This window comes from Tiliqua scincoides, chromosome 3, assembly GCF_035046505.1.
Source record: "Tiliqua scincoides isolate rTilSci1 chromosome 3, rTilSci1.hap2, whole genome shotgun sequence".
Classification (NCBI taxonomy): domain Eukaryota; kingdom Metazoa; phylum Chordata; class Lepidosauria; order Squamata; family Scincidae; genus Tiliqua; species Tiliqua scincoides.
This window is the reverse complement of record NC_089823.1, coordinates 81,997,611-82,021,051: the sequence shown is the minus strand read 5'-3', so window position 1 is coordinate 82,021,051 and position 23,441 is coordinate 81,997,611. Positions and strand designations below refer to the sequence as shown.

The following is a 23,441-nucleotide window of genomic DNA, read 5'->3' as shown; positions in this document are numbered from 1 at the left end:
TTGTGGTAATACGTATGAGTGTAAGCATTCCATCACCACCAGATCTGTGTGGGATTTAGAATTTGATGCAGGTCAAATGGGAGCTGCTTGAACACAGCTTGACTTTGAGAGTCTCATGGCAAGTTTTTATAACATTGAATAGTGTTGAAACATGTTGAATGCTGATATTGATACAAGGGTTTGTCATAATAAAGTGCTGGTCAGAAGAGTGGCAGCAAGTCTTTGCTGTGTTGAAGTATGACTTGATTGCCTTATGCAGCGTGCAACATTTGATGTTTCTTAATATGTTAATACTCTGAAGCTGGCATCTTCGGGAATGCAGAAATTTAAAAATATATGCATATGCAGTTAGGACACATAATGCAGAACATTCTTGAGAATTGGATGATGTAAAAAAATTTCCTCTGTCAACTGGTAGAGTATTCTTAGTATGCTTTTGGAAGGTGTCACCCTTGTAATTTCTTTGAACTTGCATTTTAAACTAGTAATAGAAATGTGACATCCAAATCAAGGCAAAAACTTAGTAATATATATAGTTGTGTATTATAGACTGTATTATAGACTCAGTTTGGCTGTACTTGTCGTAAGAGGCGACTAAACAGCCACCGGGTAGATGGGACTCATTAGCCTGGGAAGGCAGCTCATCTGAAAGAAGGAAAACTCTGATCCCAAACCTCCACTGCCTTGTGGCTACATCCAATTATGGAAAAGGCTTCAGGAGTCAACCTCGAGGCAAAATCCGGAGCCGGAGTCCCTAAGGCATTTTATGGCTGAACACAGTCACGTTCTGGCAACTCCTGCGACGCCACTGGAACCAACCGTATTGGCTTCTGCCTTTCCATTGGACCATTTCAGTGACGTGGAGAGGGGGGATTTGCTGCATGGGTAACAGCCTATCCTCCATACCTACTTTACCCAGGCTTTGCGCACTGGAGAGGACACTCTGTTTCAGAACCACCATTCAGAGCGTGACACCATAGTCTTCCGAGACTGAAGGATGCCAACACGATAGACTTAATAGCCCAATTTGTTTATGGAAGTAGCCATTTCTTGCTAGTTTTCACTGCATTTATTTTCCCTGTCATACAGGAGTGAGGATGTTGAAGAATCGCTTTATGGTGAGGCTATCAGTAGTGAAGAGCCCCAAATGCAAGTTGGATTTCTGTGAGTATTTTCTCCCTTGGTCAGTATCATTATCAAAATGTTATACATACCAAGGTGCACAAGGTCCTCAATGGTTAATAATTTTTAGCTTCAGGGATACTGATGAGTAGCAAATGAACATGCATCTTTTCTAATGAGTGTATGAGTGTGTCCAAAAAAGAGGGGACTGTGATGATATAGAGAAAATCACCTGATCGCATGTTTTGAATAGTCCTGCCCAAGTGGCACCCAGCACAATAGCCACCATTATTTGAAATGATTATGATATGGAAAACTAGTCATCAAGTTTAAAAAAATTCTTGTTTCATCAATGTGATGTGGATTTGAAACTGTGAGTGAGAGTGAGAGACTACTATATAATCCTACATCTGTTGGCACTTAACTAGACTCCTTCTTTTTCAGACATGATAGTGGCAGTGAGTGTCTTCTGGTTCATGTGCTGCAGCTAAAGAATTTTACTGGCTTTGCTGTGAAAGAAGGTTTTAAAATGTGAGCTAAAATATTTCAATTTTTCTGATTAATGCTTTTAGTATCTTGAAATATTGTGTTAACACATCCTCTGCAATGATGATTTGGGCGTATAGTGATTCATTCATTTTAGAATGATTCCTTCATAGAAATGAATGACTTGAGAAAACAAAAATGCAAACCTTTAATGTATATGTTAAAATGAATATATGAAATCTTTCCAATGTTGTTTCATGCATATTTTTGTGTCCGAAACCCCACATTACACTGGTAAATGTGGACAGTAACCTACATGTGGTTGTCAGCATTCACTGCTGTAGGTCCAATTTCCAACCTTCATACTGTTAAATAATTATAACTTCGTTGCACTAAATTCCATTCACCCCATCTAGTGGCTAAATGTGGTATAGCTTCTATACCAGTGCATTCTGGGGCAACAATCAAGGATCACAAAACCTGGATGTGGGACTTTAAAGCTATTTTTCCACTGATTTGGTATCCACTGATTTTTTAATCCACTATGGGTTCCAGAATGGAACCCCAGTGAATAATGAGGCATGACCTGTATACAGGTGAGTGTCGCTTAGCAACAATGGTCTGCATATGCAACAGCCACTGCTAGGCGCTGTTCACCCCCCCCCCCCAAGCCTCCAAAGCCAAGTCACGCTCCCCTGCCTCCAGAGGCTTTTCTGGCCGTTTCGGCCAAAAACATTTGACTTCGGTTTCCTTGAAACTGGAAACCTTGTGTTTTCTTCCAAAACAGACATTCTGTGTCTCAGAGGCATCATGTATCTGCATGCTGCCTGTCCGAGAAAAGCTTCTGGAGAAGCTTTGGAGCCTTTTGGGGCCTTCGCATAGCATCCAGCTTTGCTTGGTGACGAGGGTGCCAGTCCGCATCACTGCTACTAAGCGACTATTTTGTTCCATTTTACTTGACAATTTAAAATGATTTTTTCTTAATGATACCTTTCCCAATCATGACTTTTCATTTTATCTGTTTTCAGACATGTGAGAATATACTTACCGTCTTCTGAGTCAGGTTCATCAACCACTTATTGCTCTAGAGCTTTGGAATTCCAAACTCCATTAATATTTAATGAAGTCTTCCAAATCCCTGTACATTCAAGTATCTTGAAGCTAAGATCACTGCAGCTTTACATCTGTTCAGTAGGCCAGCATCAGATAGAAGAATTGTTGGTAAGGTATATTTTTGTAAAAACTATGGTGTGATAAATACTCTTAAATTGTTAACAAGAGAAGTGATTTTCAATTTTCTCATTATTCTTAAATTTAACTATGCAATTCCCTTTTTTCAGGATATAACTATTAGTACTCTAATTTAGTTAGTAGGGGCTTAAATCAGGATGAGGTGTCTATAATAATCATTGTATTAAAAAAATTTGATTTATAGCACTTTTTAATTCAAGTGTACATTTTTCACACATTTTCTTTTTCTTAGGCAAATTCAGTTCTACAGTTTAGAAATAACCTTGTATACTTTATTTTTACATTACACTTAGTGAAGCATAACTATTGAATGACATATGCTAAAATAATTCAGTACTTTAGCAGACGTAAAAATAAATTTGTTGTTGGCCAGGTTCAGATGACACAATGAACTTTGGTTTCTCCACACAAGAATGTAGTGTGGTGAACCTCAGATTCTGTATTCCTCTCCACAGTTTGTAACACCCTGAAATATTCCATTGTTTCCAAGTACAGGAAGGACTTGTTTATACAAACAATTGATTGACAAGCCAGGATATCAAACCAGGAACAAATACTGGTTTGTGAAGTAATGGGCAGCCCAATCCTGAGCTGCCTGGCACACGGGACTACTACAGCCCAGATTGTGGCATCCTGAGCGCATCGGACAGCCGCCACCAGCTCCTCAGGAGAAGGGGACATTCATCCCCCCAAGTAAGGGAAGTAGCCCCACAATGGGACTACTTGCTTCTGCAGTGGCTCTTTAACCAACCCAAAATTAAGGAGTCGTGTGTCAGGCCGTGTGGCCTGACACAGAGCTCTGGATCCAGTGGAGCTGAGCAACCCTGGTCCCACCCTTCTCCTGCCCACTTCCTCTCCCTGCCATGCCCTCCCTCCGCCTGCCATGGAACACCTCCTTCCCAGCTCTTCGCTTCCCTGTCTTACCTCTCCACTGCCCAGCACATCACACAGAGCTCCAGGCGGTGCATAGCGGGCCCAGTGTGGTTTCACGCTGGGCTAGTTCCAGTGCTGGGCCCACAGTAAGGCTTGCAAACATGCCTTATGGCATATGTGTGACAGTGTGCACCGGCAGTGAGCCGGTGTGTGAAGATCTTGATTGGGCCCTGAATCAGGTTGTTGTTATGCAATAGTGGCATAATTGAGAGAGAATTATTCCTGGGGCAAAAGGATCATCTTGCATGAATATTGCATACCCTAAGATAGTGATGGATTATTTTAATATTTTAAACACACACACATTTAAACAGAAGTATGTTATATTACTTTCATAGCCATCAGCACAAACCATGGTTTGTGCCCATCATAGTTGAGAATTCAAACCATATTTGAAACTTGAACTCTACACCTGGAAAGCCATGGTTTAGAGTTGCTATCTGCTTTTGATTTTCTGTGTTTGGCAGTTTCAGTGGAGCTTCCCCAAGTAGTCAGGGGCCTCTTGTGACAAAGCCTACCTGAACACTGGAACAACATTCAGTAGTACTTTGTGACCAATTTGCAATTTATGTCGCAGATCAAATTGCTTACATTTCACTTTGTCATAGATATAATTGTGTCAGTCTGAAATGAAAGTGACAACAGTTCCATCTGTCACAATTGGTATGAATATTTTCTAGCTTGTGTTGGGAAATTCTTGCGTTGTCTCAGAATATTTATTTTATTTATTTAAGAAATTTATACCTCACATTCCCCATGCAAATGCTCAAGGCGGCTTACAAAGCTTTATAATCAAGTACAGAGTATCACAAGTAAAAAACATCAAACAAGGCATTAAAACATTAATTTTAACATTGCTTGGTGAAAAACAATATCAAAAACAGAGCAAAAAAAATTTGAGGGCAAAAGAGAAAAGAACTCATTGAGCCAATGGGAAACCAATGAGCCCAGGGAGGCAGTTGAGTCCCCACAGTATATCAGAGAAAATAGAGGGCAAAAAGCAACCAGATGCTGATGAAACAGGTATGTTTTGAGCCTTTGCCGAAAATCCATGAGAGGGAATTGTTCTCCGTTCCCCTGGGAGAGTGTTCCATAGTTGTGGTGCCACCACAGAGAAAGCTTGCCCCCGAGCTGCCATTCCTCACTTGGGACAAAGGTGGCATTTGAAGAAGGGCCCCTTCAGCTGACCTGACCTGAGGGCAGGCTAGAATGTATGGAAGGAGGCAATCTTTCTGGTAGCCTGGACTCAGGTCTTGGAGGCCCTTAAAGGTTAGAACAAGCACCTTGAATTGGGACCAGAAGCATATGGGCAGCCACTGTAGCTGCTGAAGCAGTGGTCCAGCTGAGTCAGAACGTCTTGTTCTGATGCTCTTACACTCTCACATAACACCAGAACCAGGGGACATCCACTAAAATTGAGTGCTGGGAGAGTTAGAACAGACAAAAGAAAATATTTCTTTACTCAGCATGTGGTTGGTCTGTGGAACTCTTTGCCACAGGATGTGGTGATGGCGACTGGCCTGGATGCCTTTAAAAGGGGATTGGACAAGTTTCTGGAGGAAAAATCCATTACGGGGTACAAGCCATGATGTGTATGTGCAACCTCCTGATTTTAGAAATGGGTTATGTCAGAATGCCAGATGCAAGGGAGGGCACCAGGATGAGGTCTCTTGTTATCTGGTGTGCTCCCTGGGGCATTTGGTGGGCTGCTGTGAGATACAGGAAGCTGGAGTAGATGGACCTATGGCCTGATCCAGTGGGGCTGTTCTTATGTTCTTATAACAGCTCAAGCTGCCACATTCTGCGCTAATTGCAGTTTCCGAATTGTTTTAGCAGGTAGCTCCACATACAGTGCATTGCAGTAGTCCAGTTTTGAGATTACCAAAGCATGGGTAGCCAAGTCTAAAGGGCTCAAGTATGGTTTCAGTTGGCACACTAGCTTAAGCTGGGTGACCGCACAACTAGTCACTGTTGCTACCTGATTTTCCAGGGAGAGCTAAGAGTTCAGGAGAACTCCTAAGCTGCACATTTGTTTTTGTAAAGGGAGTGCGACCCAGTTCAAAGTGGGTAGATGATTCAGTGCCTGCATTGTGGTTTTCTTGATCAGGAAAACTTCTGTCTTATCAGGATTTAGTTTCAGCTTATTGGCTTTCATCCAGACCCTAATGGCGTTCAGACAGCATTCCAGGACTTTCACTGCTTCTTCAGAGCAGGATGGCAAAGAGAGATAGAGTTTGGTGTCATCTGCATATTAGTTGCACCCCACCAGTTTCATGTAGATGTTAAAAAGCATATAGGATAGACCCCTATGGCACCCCATACTGTAAGGGTCAGGGTGCAGCGCAGGTACCACAAAGCATCACCATATAGGACCTGTTAGATAGGGTGGAGTGGAACCATTGCAGAGCAGTGCCCCCAAGCCCCAGTTTTGCTGGCTGATTCAGGAGGATACCGTGGTCAATGGTGTCAAAAGCTGGACCAGCAGGATTGCATTACCCCATCTAATCCTTGGCGAACGTCATCTGTCAGAGCAAGCATGTCTGTTTCTGTTCCAAAACCTGACCTGAAGCCAGATTGGAAGGGGTCCAGATAGTTCTTCTCATCTAGGAACCCCTGGAGCTGAGACACCACTACTTGCTCAGTTACCTTCCCTAAAAAAAGAAGTTTGGAAACTAGTTGATAGTTGTTTAAATTGGTGGAGTTCAGAGATGACTTTTTAAGAAGGGGATGCACAATTGCAATTTTCAGAATATGGAAAGGGTTCTTGAAGAACTGAGACTTCCCACTTGTGCTCTGGTCCCTTGTCTTTACTGGCTTGTTCAGAATGTCGGAGGTGGGCTGGACAAGTGGCTTGCTAAGGTGGCTAATGTCTCATTTAATGAGAGAGAGGTTCCAGTTGTTTTGAAGCAGGTAGTGAGTTGCCCCTTCCTAAAAATGCCCAACTTTGAACAACATCTGCCCAGTCTCAATTTGCCTTTCTTGGGCAAGGTGTTGGAATATATTGTGGCATCTGAACTCAAGATATTTCTGTATAAAACTGATTTTTCTAGATTTTTACAATCTTGCTTTTTGGTTTTGCTTTGTAACCAAAATGTCCTAGTCGATGACCTTTCCCAGGAGAGAGATGGGAAAGTGCAACTCCCTTAGGGTGCAGTCCTAACCCCTTATGTCAGTACGTTCCAGCACTGGTATAGCGGTGCCAATGGGACGTGTGCTGCATCCTGCAGTTGGGTGTCACTCACTGAGGCCTCCTCAAAGCAAGGGAATGTTTGTTCCCTTACCTCAGAGCTGCATTACCCTTAAAACAGTGCTGGAAAACACTGACATAAGGGGTTAGGATTGTGCCCTTAGTTGTCTTGATATAATCACTGCCTCAGTCCTACTGTGCTTGAAAGAGTTGATATTGAGGGTATTTGTATTGTAAGAATTACTTGATTAAATTAGAATATTTTTTTGCTTTGTTTCTTTTGAGGTGATTATTCCACACTTCTTGTTTATTGTTAGATGAATTAAATGGGATAGAAGTTAGCTTAACCTGAAAAGGATTAAATATTAAAATAAATAACACTACCCCATAGTAGTAACCACACTGAGCTATTCTACTACTTATTCTGATGAGCGAATTTAAGTTTGAACCCAATGAGAACATGCTGCTCCTAGTTTTAGGATTAGGGGTCTTTCTTTGATTATACCACCAGAATTGATGCTAAAAGGGACCGGTGTGCACCTTACAATATTTATTTTAAAAAATTTCAAAGCCGCCTTTGCAGAAAATGCCCCTACAAAGGTTGCTCAAGGAGAAAAAGGAGTGCAGCTGAAGTACGTATGTGAATATCCCTTTTGGGAATCTGATGAATATTTTCTTTTAAAAGGAATGATTCTGTAATTAGGACAACTTACTCATTTTTCATCTTTACAGGGTATTGCTCAAGTTAGCCTAGCTGATTATGAAAGTTCCAGTGAGATGCAGCTTCATTGGTACCCCATTCAGATCTTCACTGCTGCAGATCAACAGCAAACAAAGGAAAAATTCAAGTGTGAAGAAAGCACTTCCCCATGTTCTGAGAACAAAACAACAGTGAAAATGGTATGAGCATGTATTAATTTCTGAAGTGTGTTCAGCTTCCTGTTCCTATTTAGGTTATTTTGAAAAGCTTAAGATCATATCTGTCATTTCTGCTTATTTCTATTTGCTGTTTCAACTCCATCATTCCTATTATCCCAATAAAAGGTTATCTTGAATTCTTTTGGTCAAGAAACTAAGCCACACTGGAACTTTATTTGTCATTGTAGGATGCTGTGACTGCACTATTAGCTAGGACCACAGCTCAGCTGGAAGCTGTAGAGAGAGAGCTGGCAGAGGAGAGAGTGAAATTGGAGTACACAGAAGAAGAAATACTAGAGATGGAACAAAAGGAAGATCAACTGGAAGCTGTGTCTGAGAGGTAACTTTAAAAAGAAACCAAGTGCAGTTAATTTTTGAGAGTAGTTAGCCACTCACTCCAGATGGATATGTAGTTCAAAGCCACATACAAAAAAAAAATAGTGAAATTGTAACAACTTTTCACTGTGTGTATCTTTAATCTTTTGTTTTCAGAAGCTGGCAAGCAGAATCAGTTGACAGTGGATGTAGTAATTGTATGCATACCAGTCCTCATTCAGAGACCTATTTTGGTGAAACATTACATGGTCATCTCTTTGCACCACAGATGAATCCGTATACCTCTGTAAAAGTCCAGCCTTTGCCTCTCAAGGCAAGTACAGATAATTCTTGGAATCACTGCTTTCTACTCCAGTTTCTGCTAATTCAAAACTGGATTAGGTCTGGAATCTTTCTGAGCGGTATTCTTTAGGTATTAACTTCTTAGATTTGACTTTCCTATCCTTACTTTTTCCCCTCTTATGTATATCATGTTCAAATGTTGCCGTATTTTGCTCAAGAGATCTGACTAGTTAGTTTTCTGCTTATTAAGATTTATTATTCAAAAGATCTGAAGGTTTGCAATCTTAATGATCCTAACTACACAGTTGAATCATTTGATTCTATAATTGTATCACGTAAGTAACAATCTCAGTTGTACAATGAATACTTATAATTTGAATAAATGGGTTCCTTTTTTCAAAGAACAGCATTGGAATAAAGCTTCTGGCTTTGGTTCTGATTGTAGGTGGACAAAGAGACTAACACAGAAGATCACTTCCCAGAAGACATGGCTTTGCTTCATAAAAACAGGCTGAGCCGTCGATCCAGAGGGTCTGCATTTGTTCGTAGTAGCACAATTGTTCGCTCACAGACATTCTCACCTGGTGCACGAAGTCAGTATGTTTGCCGAGTGAGTAGAAATTGTTAATGGTGCCACTGGAGCAACATGTGATCTGGATCAGTGACTTTAAAGAATTTTATTTAACAGATTGCTCTAGCATAGCATTTCTCAACCTGTGGTACTCAAGGTGGTGTACGGTGGTACCTGCAGGGCAGCAAGACCAGCATTGTAAGATGACAAGCAGCAGTAGGAGGTTCTACTCAGTGGGTAGAGCTCCAGCATATGCTTTTTGTATGCTCAGAAAAGCTCTCCCATGTGCCCTGAGCCTCTTACTGGTCTTTGTCACATTGCATCTGGCCTCCCAATCTGGAAGTAACTGGAAATGGAAGTATTGGTACTTGCAGTAGGTGGACCGTGTGAAGTGGTACAGCGGGGGACAAATGTTGAGAAACACTATTCTAGCATTTTGGTCATTATTTTACTGCAGAGCAGGGGTGCCCAGACCCCGGCCTTGGAGCCACTCGCGGCCCTCGGGGGCTCCCCGTCCGGCCTGCGGGGAACCCCTAGTCTCCATTGAGCCTCTGGCCCTCTGGAGACTTGCTGGAGCCCATGCTGGTCTGACACAGCTGCTCTCAGCATGAGGGGAACTGTTTGACAGCTTGCGTGAGCTGTGGGATGATGGCTCCCTCCACTGCTTGCTGTTTCATATCTGTGATGCAGCTGCAGCAGTGAAGGAAAGGTCGGCCTTGCTTTGTGCAAGGCTTTTTATAGGCCTTGAGCTTCTGCAAGACCTTCATTCATATAAGTTCAATCTCTTATAAATTCATTTATGTAAATTTATTCAAATTTTAAATGTAAATTCTTTTTTTTTTCCTGGCTCCCAACACAGTATCAGAGAGATGATGTGGCCCTCCTGCCAAAATGTTTGGACACCCCTGCTGTAGAGCAACAGCTCTTCGTATATAAGGCCACAGTTTCAGTTACCAATATCCCTCAATAAGAACTATCCAGAGCTGAAAAAAATTTCTGCCAATCTGAAAAAGATTTGTTTCCATTTAGGAGAAACAGTCCTGAACTAGCTGGAAAGCAATTGTCTGTCAGAGGGTTTTAGTGGGAACATCTTTTATGCTTTTTGCTGATTATTTAGCTGCTTGTGCCAACTGCTGCAGCTACTGAAGACCTGTAGAAAAGACAGCACTTTTGCTTTCCTTTACTAACTGCTTGGCAATGTAGCTCTTCCTAGAAACAATTCTATCAGTTCCTTTACCATCATGCTGCCAGAGTTATTCTTGGCAAATGTGTTCTTTCTCACCAGTTTATCATTGCTGCAAGGAAGAAGGGGTTTGTAGATGCATGTGAACTAGATGTATAGGCAAAGTAATGCCAGAACTAGGTCAGTTTTGCCCAAATTTGTTATTAGACTCTCTTTGGGGAATGTTGTTGAAATTTTGGGGAGAGGAGAGGTGTCATTAGGCTAGAATGACATTAGGCTAGAATCTCCGCTGTGAGATACAGGAAGCTGGACTAGATGGGCCTATGGCCTGATCCAGTGGGGCTGTTCTTATGTAGAATGCTAAAACAGCATTCTATTCTAAAAACCAAGTGCTTCATCTTAACACATAAGCTAATTTTTCTGAATTACTGTAGATGTGTCCGTTGCATTACCATAATAAAGGTAATCGTTCCTTCTTTGGTTTTAAATATTTTTTAAATGTTTTAAAAATATTAAACATTTTTAAAAATGGTTATATTCATAAATACAAATTACTGTTTCATATCTTTTTCTATCAGCTATATCGCAGTGACAGTGACAGTTCAACCTTGCCAAGAAAGTCACCCTTCATCAGAAATACTTTGGAAAGGCGTACACTGCGTTATAAGCAGGTATAGAATATGAGAATAAATCTCTGAAAATTAATGTGTTCCATTTCTGAGGAATTATTATAGAAGTTGAGTTTTGACTTTGTTAAAATACAATTAAGAATATTTTCATATTGGAGTGTAACAATAAATGTCGAAGGTTATAATTATGTGATGCAGGCAAAAAACGGAGTGCATTTTTAGTATAGTTTCTAAATAAACTCCTGCTGAACTGACTGATTTTAAACTCTGATGGCTAAAAAATGTCTTACCAGGGCTTCTGGTGTCAGTGCTGTGACATAACTCTACAACATGGTTAAAGCAAACTGTGGAAGGAAAGGAGTAATTCTCATGTGAGAGGGAATGGAAAAATTGTGTGTCAACCCACATTTCTGCTATACCATGATTTGCAGATTAACCTGTTACGTCTGTACTGTACTGTATTGCATTAAACATTAAATGCAATGTTTGTATTTAATTGACCCTGTTAAAACAAACCATTTAATTTTGGATTTATCTTTGTCATCTTCCATACATTCAATACCACAATCTCTTGTGGGGATGTTGAGTGAGAATTATTTTTACACATCTTGTATTGAGACATTTTTTCATGTTGATATCTTAGCAGTCGTGTAGATCATCTTTGGCTGATCTTATGGAAAGGACGTCACTAGACCTGGAGCTGGATCTCCAGGCATCCAGAACAAGGCAGCGACAGCTGAACGAGGAGTTATGTGTTTTGAGAGAACTGCGGCAACGCCTGGAGGATGCTCAGCTTAGAGGGCAAACCGATCTGCCTCATTGGGTCCTTCGGGATGAACGATTTCGAAACCTGCTGAAGGAAGCAGAGAGGCAGGTATGACAACTTGGAATTTGCAAATTATTTCATTCAGGTGTATTTGATTATGTGTAGTGCTAAATTAAGGAACTGAACTTTATAATATTTAGGCTAGTAAATTTGTTGCATAGTTGCTGCTGATACAGTGGCATGTCCTTTGAGAGGCAGTCGCTCAAAAAGATGCTTATCTGAGGGGTTGGTTCTGCACCTCTGGTGGGATAGGAAGCAGATTCAAGATGGAATATGAACAGGTATCATATATTAGCCACTGAAGAGCTTAGCATATGGCACTGCTAACCATGAAGATAGCCAGTTATTCATCATCTCTGGCTATGCAATGAACTGGATGCCATATCCTTTACCATTTGCATGGATTTCTGAAAATGCGTGAACACTGATTTCGCATTGGCAGAGGCTACAAGTACAGCTTTCCAGGCAGTCAGAGTTAGAGCCAACAGATTTTGTTTCTCTTATTCTATCTTAAATGCAGACACCTGAAGAAAGAGGTTGAGTTCCTTAGATGCCTAAAAGACCATTATGATTTTAACTAAAGTACACTTAAAGAATTGCACTATCCCCCTTGTCTTTCAGGCGCTGGGTTCACTGGAGAAACAAGTGTCTGAACACACCATGGGGCGCAAGTTTAGGGCTAGTATCGGGTAGGCTTTTAGACTATCATCAGTAGTATCATGAATGTGTGCACTCAGGCTTTCGTGGATGGAGTTCAGCTGTTTGTAATTACAAGCCTCCAAGGTTCTATACCACGTTCCATGCATGTTTCACCCTGACAATTCACCCTCATCTATGAAGGGCGTTATCAAAGATAAAAAAAAGACATTAAAGCTGGTAAATGCTAACATCCACTGGATCTTAAATAAGCCCTAAAATAGAAGGCTAAAACCTACTAAATGAAGGTTAAAAGCATATTCCCCCTAAAATAGAAGACTTGGAGCCCAATCCTGAGCTCCATGCACTGGCTTATTGCTGGTGCGCACTGTCACAAACGTGCCTTACAGCACGTTTGCGAGTCCTGACACCGGGCGAGCACTGGTGTTAGTCCAGCGGTGGGCTAGCACCAGGCAGGCACCCAGCCTCCGCTGCTTGGTGGTCACATGGTCCGCTGAACAGGGGCATGGGGGGAAGGGGGAGCTGGGGGGAGGGTGGGGAGGATGCATGACGGGGAGGGGGGAGGCTGGAAGGTGGCACTGGTGGAGCTTTGCTCCGCCAGATCCAAAGCCTCTGTGTTGGGCTAGCTGCTCAACACAGGCTTTTACCTCACTGCCAACCTTTTGGTCAGCAGTGAATCAAGTAGCCCCATTGCAGGGCTACTGAGCTTACCCAGGCAAAGGGGACAAAAGTCCCCTTCTCAGGAGGTGCCGCTGCCGGCTGCCTTGAGTGCGCAGGCTGTGGCAGCAGCCATTTTAGTTGCTGCCGCAGCTGCATGCCCCAGGCAGCTCAGGATTGGGCTCTTAAAACCTACGAAAGTGAAAGTTAGAAGCATAGTCCTACATCAGAGACACAAAGTAAGCCCAAGAAGTAAGAGATAATATAGGCGAGTGCCTGCTCAATTCATTGTACAGCCTCCAATCAATCAACTTCTCAAACCATCCATCACTCTTCTATCCGATTGTCAGCTGTGTTAAAGGGGTATACCCATCTATTTGATTTCATACCAACTGAAATAGTAGTGTTGTTTTTTCTAAGATGACATCATTCAGATGTAGGCTTTTGACAGTCTTTGTGGACTATTTTATATTACTATTTTGGGTGACGGCAGTAGTGGGGCTCCTTGATGATTATGCACACTTTACTGGTCATCATTAGGTGGTTGCTTAGTTTTTCTTGGAGACTCCTTTTAAGGCCAGTAGTCTGACTCTTGAGCAGCGGTTCGCAAACTTTGTAGCATCGGGACCCCCTTTTTTAAATGTTACTCTATCAGGATTCAAAGGAGATCTAGATAAAAATAATATAAATAAATAATAGCCAGAAAAAAGACCCTGAAACATTTATCTCCCTGTATTTACACATGTTTGCGAACTGCAGGAGCCGAGTTCTTTGCAGGGTAATTAGCAGCTACAGTATGATTTTTGAATAGCCTCAGGCACTGAGGCAATTTGATCTTTCCATTACCCTTTGGCAGCCTGCCAAAAATCAGATTGTGACCCACCAGTGGGTCCCAACCCACTGTTTGATAACCACCGTCCTAAAGATTTTGTTTTGTCAGATGGACTTGAGTCAGTCTGGGCGACTAGCCATTTCTGCCTTTATTACTCAAAGGTAGCCAGCAACCTTTCAGTTTAATTCTTAGACAGCTGTTCATTGCTCTGCAATGGCTGAAAGTTCTCCCACAGTCTTTGTGTGGCAGGCAATTTAGAATTTGATCCCGTCATCAATGGGATGAGGTATATTTAAATTACAGGTTTTTGACAGACCATTTTTTGACAGTCTGCTTTTTTGACCTTTTCGCTCAGTGCAGAAAGCTTGTGTGGACATGAGAGGGAAAGCTGTTGGGTCCTTTTGAGCTGTCATCTCTCTTAGGCAATTTGAATTTGCAAGCTAAAAGGTCACCTCTCTCAGGCACAGTGGGGTCGCGCGGGGGGTGCAGGTCGCACTGGGTGATGCGCCCTGGGGGGAAGATGCGCTAACTTCGTGGCTTTTGGAGCTACCCCATTGTGCCATACAACATTGGATGCGGAATGCCTGGCGAAACACAATGCAAAAAACCCCCATTGAGATAGCTCCTTTCCTTCAAAAGTTATGGCCAAAAAAGCAGAAGGAAAAAATGCATGGAGCCCTATGGAAAGGGAAAGTGAGCCGTATTGCGTGTTTACTCGCGAGCAGGTGTACTTGCCATAGTCCATTGGAAAGGACAGGCTGAGAGGACTCCAAGGACACCAGAATGGTCCCGATCCAGTAAATGCAGCCCTCCCAAAAACACCTGAGAAGGAGGTCCCTATTCAGCCCTATGGAAAGCAAGTGAAACCCCATGACTGCGTTTACTCATGAGTAGGCACACTTGCCATGGTCCGTCAGAAAGGGCAGACTGAGAGGACTCCAATAACGTCAGAATGGTTCTGATCCAATGAGTGCAGCCCCCAAAAGAAGGAGGTTCCCCCTCCCAGCTGCCAGTGTGTTCAGCTCTATGAGAAGAGAAAGGAAACTATGTGGCCATGTTTACTCGTGAGTAGGCGACCTTGCTTTGCTCCATCCAAAAGGGCAGACTGAGAGGACTCCAACATCAGAATGGTCCTGATCCAATGAATGCAGCCCCAAAAAACACTTGAGGAAGAGGTCCCTCCCCCCCCAGCTGTGAGTGTATGGAAAGCAAAGCAGCCTCACGTAGTGTTTACTCGCGAGTAGGCAGACGTACCTTGGCTGGTGGCCAGGCAAAGAATGTGAGGACCAGAATGGTCCCGATTCGATGGGACTGGAGTGCAACAAAAACCCCAGAAGGCAGCCTCCCCCCCCCCCACTAGAAAGGACCAACAAAGAGGATTGAACTAGTAAGGGGAAAGTTTTCCATTTTGCACTTGCAAAGTTTCCCTCACAGCCCAATCCTACCCACACTTTCCTGGGAGTAAGCCCAACTGACTCTAATGGAACTTACTTCTGAGTAGACAGGCATAGGATTGGGCTCTCAGACTTGTAAAGCCAGGTGGGTCTTTGTATTGATGTGCTTGAAATAGAAGAACTTTAAACTGGGCACTGGGGAAGGCTGGAAATCTCACTGATTCTTTTGGGGGGGGTGTTATTGCAGGCAGACTACAGAGAAAATTCACTTGGTGGAACAGGACTGGCTCCCCCTTATTTAATTATTTCTTTTATTTTAATTTAATTATTTATAATTATTTATTTTAATTTGCTTGATGATGTCACTTCTGGCCATGACATCACTTTCAATGGGTCCTGAACAGACTGTCATTCTAAAAAGTGGCTCCCAGTGCTAAAAGTATGAGAACTGCTGCAATAAGGTGTTAGTCAGTTGACACGGGTGTGTGTGTGTGACTCCACAAGTTTTCAAAATCACTAAAATCAGAATTTGGAGGAATATTACCATCATGTTATATATCAATCAATGTGTAATTTCATGCAGAATGCAATGAAACAAACCACATTGAAATATCTGTGTTCTATCAAAAGGTACTGCCAAAAAACCAGTGGGGGCGGGGCAATGTTACATCACTATACCCACCATCTGGGGTGTTGCCCCGCCCACTGCATGGGGTGACACAAATCCTAGTGATGCCACTGCTCAGGCAGGAACTTTTCAAGTAGCATATGATTTGGCAATTAGCATTTATAAGCTAAAAAAGACTGTCCTGCTTCTCAATGATTTTTGGTTTTTGCCACTGCACTGGTTCCCAGCCTGTCAAATATGTGGGGGATGCCTCAAAATTCTTTTACAGAATTCCATTCTCCAGTGAAGGGAAAAACAGTGCTGGTCAATATGCAAGGATTCATTCTGTTTGGTGATTGGAGAGCATAAGACTATTTATTCAGTCAGCTTTTATAGTTGGAGGAGTAACTTGTTCAACTATGCCACCCCCTCCCCGTCCATGGAAGAAAATGGACTTTTTAATGAAGGCCTAGTGTTCTTATTACAAATTTCTTTCCTTATATTGCATTTTTAGACGAGACAGACCAAATTTGAGCATCGCCAACAACAAGCAGCTGAAAAATTGCTTAAAAAAGCAGCCAAAGAAGTATACCAGCTGCGTGGTCAAAACCAGAAGGAGCCTATTCAGGTGCAGACCTTCCGGTAAGGCATTATATGTGCACCAAATAAAATTTAGCCTTACTCCCTTCAGAACAGATACCAAGTAGATTCCTATTCAAGTAGATTCTTATGTACTAATGGGATGTTGCTTCTGGAACCATCTTACCACTTCAGTCAAGTTGCTGTCTTCACATACAGTTGATCCTTGGTATCTGTGGGGGATTCGTCTCTGGGCGGGGCAATGGATACTGAAATCCATGGACAATGAAATCTGCAGTCAGGCCTCTGAAAGTGCATTTCCATTGTGTTCAGAGGTGTTCTGAGCGACGGGGAGGCAGTGTGCTATCTCCCCATGCCTCAGAAGACCTGCTGGAGCCTCAGATTTTCGCTAACCAGAAATTCCTGCCAAAAGGCTCCAGGAGGTCCTCTGAAGTCCTCCAACACAGGCTTGCGATCCATGTTGAGTCAGATTTGTAGATTGCAAGCCTGCAGATGGGGATCCACCTATATTCTTATGAGTTTCCCCTGTTTGCAAGATCTAAGATGACTATGCCCAACTGAAGGCTACTGGGGTGTTGTGACCCAGGTAAGTTTGGGAACCACTGATCTATGCTATTACAATAATTGATATCCTCAATGCAGAATTTGGAACTCATTATTATTATTATTTTACAGTATTTATATTCTGCCTTTCATTGAAAAGTTCACAAAGCAGTTCACAGAGAAAATCAAATACAGTAGAACCTCTTTAAGTTGACCACCCAAGGGACTGGAGGAATTGGTCAACATAGGGAGGTGGTCAACATATGAAAAAAAAGTCTATAGAAAATTAGGTCTAGAAAAACCCAAGTCTCTAGAAAATTAGGTCAACTTAAGGAGGTGGTCATTATAGAGAGGTGGTCAACTTTGGAGGTTCTACTGTAGCTAATAAATATTATATGCAAACGGTTAGTCACGCCTTACCATTCTTTCTTCCTTTGATTGTTAGCTTGCCTTTTGCAAATATATATACAGAAGCGGGAACCTGCAACAAAGCATTACTGTGGAAGCCAGTCTTCTAGACAGCACTATTCCTGTTCATGTATCCAACCAGCCCAGATTTGGAATCGTGTAGTGCTGTTTAGGATTCACAAAATGAGGAGGAAGTTTCAGGACAACTTTTCTTTCCCAACTTTCTGAAAACTTTTCATTGTATTGTATGGTATTAAAGGGCTTATTGGGAGAGATTTGTAGGAACTAGGAAAGGCAAACGATGCCGTGTTTCCATTGTTTTGAAGTCTCCTCATTATAGCATAGGAAGTTTGATAGTGTCTTGACATACATCTCTCTAATCTCTCCCCATCCTGTATACTAAAAACTGCGAAGAGCTCAAATAGTCTAATTCCCACTCCATTCCCTCACCCACAATGTCCTCTGGCTGTCGGTGCTCTGTAAGTTATATCTGGAGTTGATTTTTTAAAATAACTTTTTCCTTGAATTTACTTTCCAGTATACCCAATATACTTTTGCGTACCTAGAAAGTTCCTGAACTGGGTGGGAGCCCCCATTTCTCTTTCATATTGTGAGGTTAAACATCATCCATGTTCTAGAGAGTATTAGAGAGAATGGGTTATGATTGATACTTACACGTTGAAATAAACAGCCAAAGAATTGGAATTAATGAAAACATATAAGATTCTGTTTTTGATTTTATAAATATAACATTTAAATATATGTTTAAATATAACATTTATTGAATACAGTAAAATAAAAAGGCCACTCTTGAAGACTGTACGATTGTAGACATATTTTGGTGCTCTTTTTCAGCATGAAACAAACTCCTAAAGAATTAGTAGTTTAGAAATGTTCAATTAAATAAACTGAGTTTAAGTTTCTTGAACAAGTTATTTTGAATTTGAAGTGTTACTAATATCAGAACTATTTTGAAACTTGTGCCAAGTATATATTTAAATGTTTGATTTTTTTTTCCTCTCCAATGGCAGGGAGAAGATAGCATTCTTTACAAGGCCAAGGATCAACATACCTCCTCTGCCTGCTGATGATGTATGACATGTTACATTGTAAACATGAAGTATTTATCTGCCTGTTCTTATTTTAAAATGAAGTTATTAGGCTAGCTAAGTTTATTTTTTAAAATTGTTGTGCAAGAGACTATTAATATACACATTTTGTAAAAAATAAAAACATATATAAATATATACATATATATTTTATAATAGTGACTGCAGCAAGGCTTGGTTTTTCCTTGTTGTGAAATTGACATCTCTGAAGACAACTTATTTTATATATATATAAAATCAACTATATATTTTATATATATATAAAATCAACTATCCTGTTAGAGCGTGTACAGTTTTTATGCTGTTTTATTTGACTAAAAGGCTGGAAGACAGAAACAAAGTGAGTTCAGGCAAATTCACTGTATTGTAATTTATTTATAGTAATTCGTTTTCCTTGAAGGAAAATATTCACTTTAAGATGTATTTTAAAGACTGAAATTTTGTTACTCAATATTTGTCATACAGTAGAATGGAACCATTGAGCTGGTTTTGTTTCTGATAGCTGAAATGAACATACTATGTTCTAAATTTGTCACTTTTTAATCATCTTACCTTATGTATTTTTCGCACTGTCTTGATATCAAAATATCACATGCAATGTGTCTTTGTTTTTTGTTTTAAATATCCATTAAAAGACTCTTAAACTTTGCAGGGTGCAACTGCATGTTCTTACTGTGCACTAGTAGATTATTCTCATTTCAGTTGTGTCTAATAGGTCTCTCATAATTTTAACTGATTTTTCTGTTTAACGAGGGAAGGAAGAAGGTGACAAGTCTCTATTTAGCCATTATCTTAAAGCACTTATGAGATTGCCATATTAGTAATGTGGAATTTGAGCAGTTTTAACTATGCATCTGTTCCAGAATCAGACTCTGGTTCAGGAAATCATCCCAATTTATCATAAACCTATTATTTACTTTACAGTTCCTCCTAGGTCTTGCATTCCAAACTTCATTATCTTTGATGAACTGTAGCTTTCTTAAAGCTTGTTTCTAAAACCATATTGCATCTGGTGTTTGATTCTAGTGCCCAGCAAAGTACCCATATTTCAAATAGTGTGGGCTGGTGCACAGTGGTTTATATTGAGGGGAACTATGTTCTGGATTTTGACTGTCTGTTCTGGATAAGAAAAATCCAGCTTGTATCTGAACCATTTCAGTTTCTTAGCCTTTACCAGATGCAATGTATATATTTTCAAATTATTTTTCTCATCACTTTGCATGATGGCTACAAACTTTCTTCTTTTTTATTTGAAATGGAAGCCAGGACTTTACAGAATTCCACATCTGCTGCTATGAAAAATTCAACTATGTGGAATACTGTTAACAATCTTGCAAATATTCCTCAAAATGTTCCTGTCTAGCCAATGGTGCATTTCTAATTGTTTAAAAATCTGTGCAGATTCTTTCATCTGTTTTCTTTCTTTGTCTATTTCCATCTTCTCTTAATGTTGTTCAGTTTTTCAGTTAATCCATGCTATGGCAATTTTAACTTCCATCGTGCTGATAGTCTTTTCTGATTTTCTATTACCTGCACATTTTAAAGTACATTATCCTTTTCCAAGTTTTTATGATGAATTCAGTTGTTGAATAGCATATGTCTTGGCATAGAACTAAGATCATTACACGGTATGTACTTAATTCCTATTAAAATCTATGATGGAAGTATATACCTCAAGTAGTTCAGTATGGTTTTAGAAAGAGGTCTGTTCTTCAGGTGGACTGCATAGCTTTGAAAGTAAAAGTTCAGTTATTCTTTAGGACAGCTAGTTGCTTGCATTTTTTGTTATAGGTTATTAATATTAGACTGTCACCTTAAATTCCTGAGAGTGCCACTTTTGTTTCTTGCAAATGTATGTGTACTGTTTATTATGCTATTATATTCAGCTTCAGTTACCCAAAGAATTATGTTCTTCAAAAGGTCCGTCTACCATTTTGGAACAACCATCAGAAATCAACACAATCTTATGTAGGATACTTTCAATTTTGGTTGTCATTAAAATCTAACAATGCCTTGGGGAGACCTGAAACCAAAGAAAGTCATTATTAAGTTGAAATGTCAACATTTCTGTAGTGTTTGTTTAGAACCCAAATATGTTAAGAGCATTATGTTAAGATATCCTGGTTTGAGATAATTATAAATTCTATTCAAGTTATTAAAATCTTGGTTAATAATAAATAAGGGCCCAATCCAATTCAACTCTCCAGTGCTGATGCAGCTCTTGAAGTAAGGGAACAAACATTCCTTACCTTGAAGAGGCCTCTGTGACTGCCCTCCACTGCAGGATGCAGCATATGCCCCGTTGGTATGGCTGCATCAGTGCTGGAAAGCTGGATAGGATTGGGCCTTAAATCTTTTAAATTTAAAAAGATAAATGAGAATTTTGTAAAATTTTCTTTTATCTGATATGTTTTGCAAGTTTTTCATTCTGTTGTAATTGAAAATGTTTGACATTATCATCACTAACTCCTGTACAGAACCTCCTATTGATGTATTGCTAGATATGAGAAAAGATATCACAACTGGAAAAAGTGATCCCAGAATGCCAACACAAACTAATAGGAAGAAACAGTTGGAAATGGAAGCCTTAAGGAATAATAGCTAGTCATAGCTCTAACAGTTAAATAGGACAAATTTAAGTCATTTGTTTACAGGGTTACCATTTAAATATCAGTATTTTTCAACATCAGGAAGTAGTCTTGAGTTTATTGCATTCTTATACAGTTGAATTTTTCATTCCTTTGCCTACAAACCAGTTGCTCCAATGCACTTGCAGAATGCAGTAGACAGAGGAATTTCCCATTTTCTTTCAATGTGTAAAAGAATGATCACTGTGGATGGAGTATATACTCAGTGTGTATGAGAGGGACCTGTTAATATGAACACTTTGCCATTTTTTAAAGAAATTACGATCATTTTTGGTTGGTTTGTGTACATAAACCTCTATGGCATCAGTGGATCGCACTTGATTTGGAATAGAAAATATTGTAAGAGGGGAGGGCTCCCAGGTAATAGATGTTACTGGGTTGTTGTAGTAGTAGCCACTGTGCAGTATGCTGAGAGTGTTTAGGGAGGATGAGATTCTGACTGTCAAAATGAATACTATTTCATTGTGTTAACGTAATATACTCTTCAGTATTCATTTTTTGTGTTTGTCACAGTTTCTGAATGATTGTGTCATTTTGTATTTGAAAAGTATTCTGCAAAATAAAAACAAACTTGTCATAAATGCAGAACTTTGTGTATAATTCTTATGCTTAACCACCTCTAAAATAAATTTTAGATCCTGGTTGACACATTAATCTCAATATGACTTATGGATTGGCTTTGTTCAACTAATGGTTTCTTCAAAACACGACACAAGGTGGATAATGTTAATGGGTGTATTCATACCCATAATACTGTACATAGTGGTCATATTTAGTATGCTGGTATGATTTTCATGGCATGTACAGCTTTCAATAGTGCTGGCAGCCATTTCACCCTTCACAGGCCAATCATGGTTCATTTTAGTGGACTGGTATGTGTATGTAGGTATAAATGGATGCCAAGATGGAAGAAATCAGCAACTAACAATATGTCTGGTTTCTGCTCTATATTTTTATTTTGATGAAATCCGTATAGTAATGATCCTTATACCAAGTCATGCTAATTAGTAGTTAGAATGCCAAATAATTTTAATATACTGTCTCCAGAGCAGGGGTGTCCAAACCCCGGCCCTGGGGCCACTTGTGGCCCTCGAGGACTCCCAATCCAGCCCTCAGGGAGCCCCCAGTCTCCAATGAGCCTCTGGCCCTCTGAAGACTTGCTGGAGCCCGTGCCTGCCTGATGCAACTGCACTCAGTGTGACAGCCAATTGTTCGACCTCTCGCATGAACTGTGGGAGAAGGGCTCCTTCCATTGCTTGTTGTTTCACATCTGTGTTGCAGCAGCGGCAGCAAAGGAAAGGCCTTTTATAGGCCTTGAGCTACTGCAGGACCTTCATTCATTCATTCATTCATATAAGTTCCATTTCTAATATATTCATTTATGTAAATTTATGCAAATTTGAAACGTAAATTAATTCTTTTTCCCCGGTCCCCAACCCAGTGTCAGAGAGACGATGTGGCCCTCCTGTCAAAAAGTTTGGACACCCCTGCTTCAGAGTATTAAATTCGGCAGTATTGTTTGTACCCAACACCAGTTATTACCCAACACCAAGTATGTAAATTCATGATCAGTAGGATGATGTCATTTTTTAAAATTACAGTTCTTTCTGGTCTTATATAAAAAGGCTGGTTTTGGCCTATTCAGAATTTGCACACCTTGCATGTTGGTTTGCAGACATTTTTCCCAGAGAATGCTTATCATTGCTACAGAGAATAGGCTTCAAAGGGAGCAAATTGCAGAAGTGTAACTAGATCAGTGGTTCTCAAACTGTGGGTTGGCCCACCCACCTACCCACTTAAGTCTCCCATCAGCTGGCATGCTGAAACTTGTAGTAGCCTATGTCCTTTTGCTTACAGCAGCAAAGTCTGAATGTAAGAAATTTCTGCAATCAATTATATCCCCCCAAATGTGCTAGACTAGAGTAGTGTTTCTCAAACTGGGTTGGGACCCAATAGTTGGGTCATGAGCAAATTTCAGGTGGGTCCCCATTCATTTCAATATTTTATTTTTAATATATTAGACTTGATATTACCATGGTATGTGACTGCATTTGGGAAAAAGTTACAGAACCTATACTTTTAACAAGCTATGTATATTCTTTAAGCAATGATAATACATGGAACTTACTCCTGGGTAAGTGTATGTAGGATTGCAGCCTAGGTTTGTGAAAAATTTCCCTGCTTAATGATGTCACTTCCAGTCATGACTTCACTCCCAGTGGGTCCTGACAGATTCTCATTGTAAAAAGTGGGTCCCAGTGC

The 23,441-nt window shown here is 40.5% G+C and overlaps 1 protein-coding gene across 1 annotated transcript in view; it reads left to right on the top strand.

Moving 5' to 3' along the window:
• Positions 1-21,750, top strand: part of WWC3 (WWC family member 3) — an 83,893-nt gene extending 62,143 nt beyond the window's left edge. Inside the window, exons 13-23 of the mRNA XM_066620590.1 lie at positions 1,090-1,164; positions 1,567-1,653; positions 2,637-2,829; positions 7,712-7,879; positions 8,086-8,237; positions 8,390-8,546; positions 8,961-9,125; positions 10,848-10,940; positions 11,542-11,772; positions 16,386-16,513; positions 18,454-21,750. Of these exons, the coding sequence (XP_066476687.1) occupies positions 1,090-1,164; positions 1,567-1,653; positions 2,637-2,829; positions 7,712-7,879; positions 8,086-8,237; positions 8,390-8,546; positions 8,961-9,125; positions 10,848-10,940; positions 11,542-11,772; positions 16,386-16,513; positions 18,454-18,520 (1,516 nt within the window). The 3' untranslated portion in view covers positions 18,521-21,750. The remainder of the gene's footprint in view (positions 1-1,089; positions 1,165-1,566; positions 1,654-2,636; positions 2,830-7,711; positions 7,880-8,085; positions 8,238-8,389; positions 8,547-8,960; positions 9,126-10,847; positions 10,941-11,541; positions 11,773-16,385; positions 16,514-18,453) is intronic.
• The last annotated feature ends 1,691 nt before the right edge of the window (positions 21,751-23,441 follow it).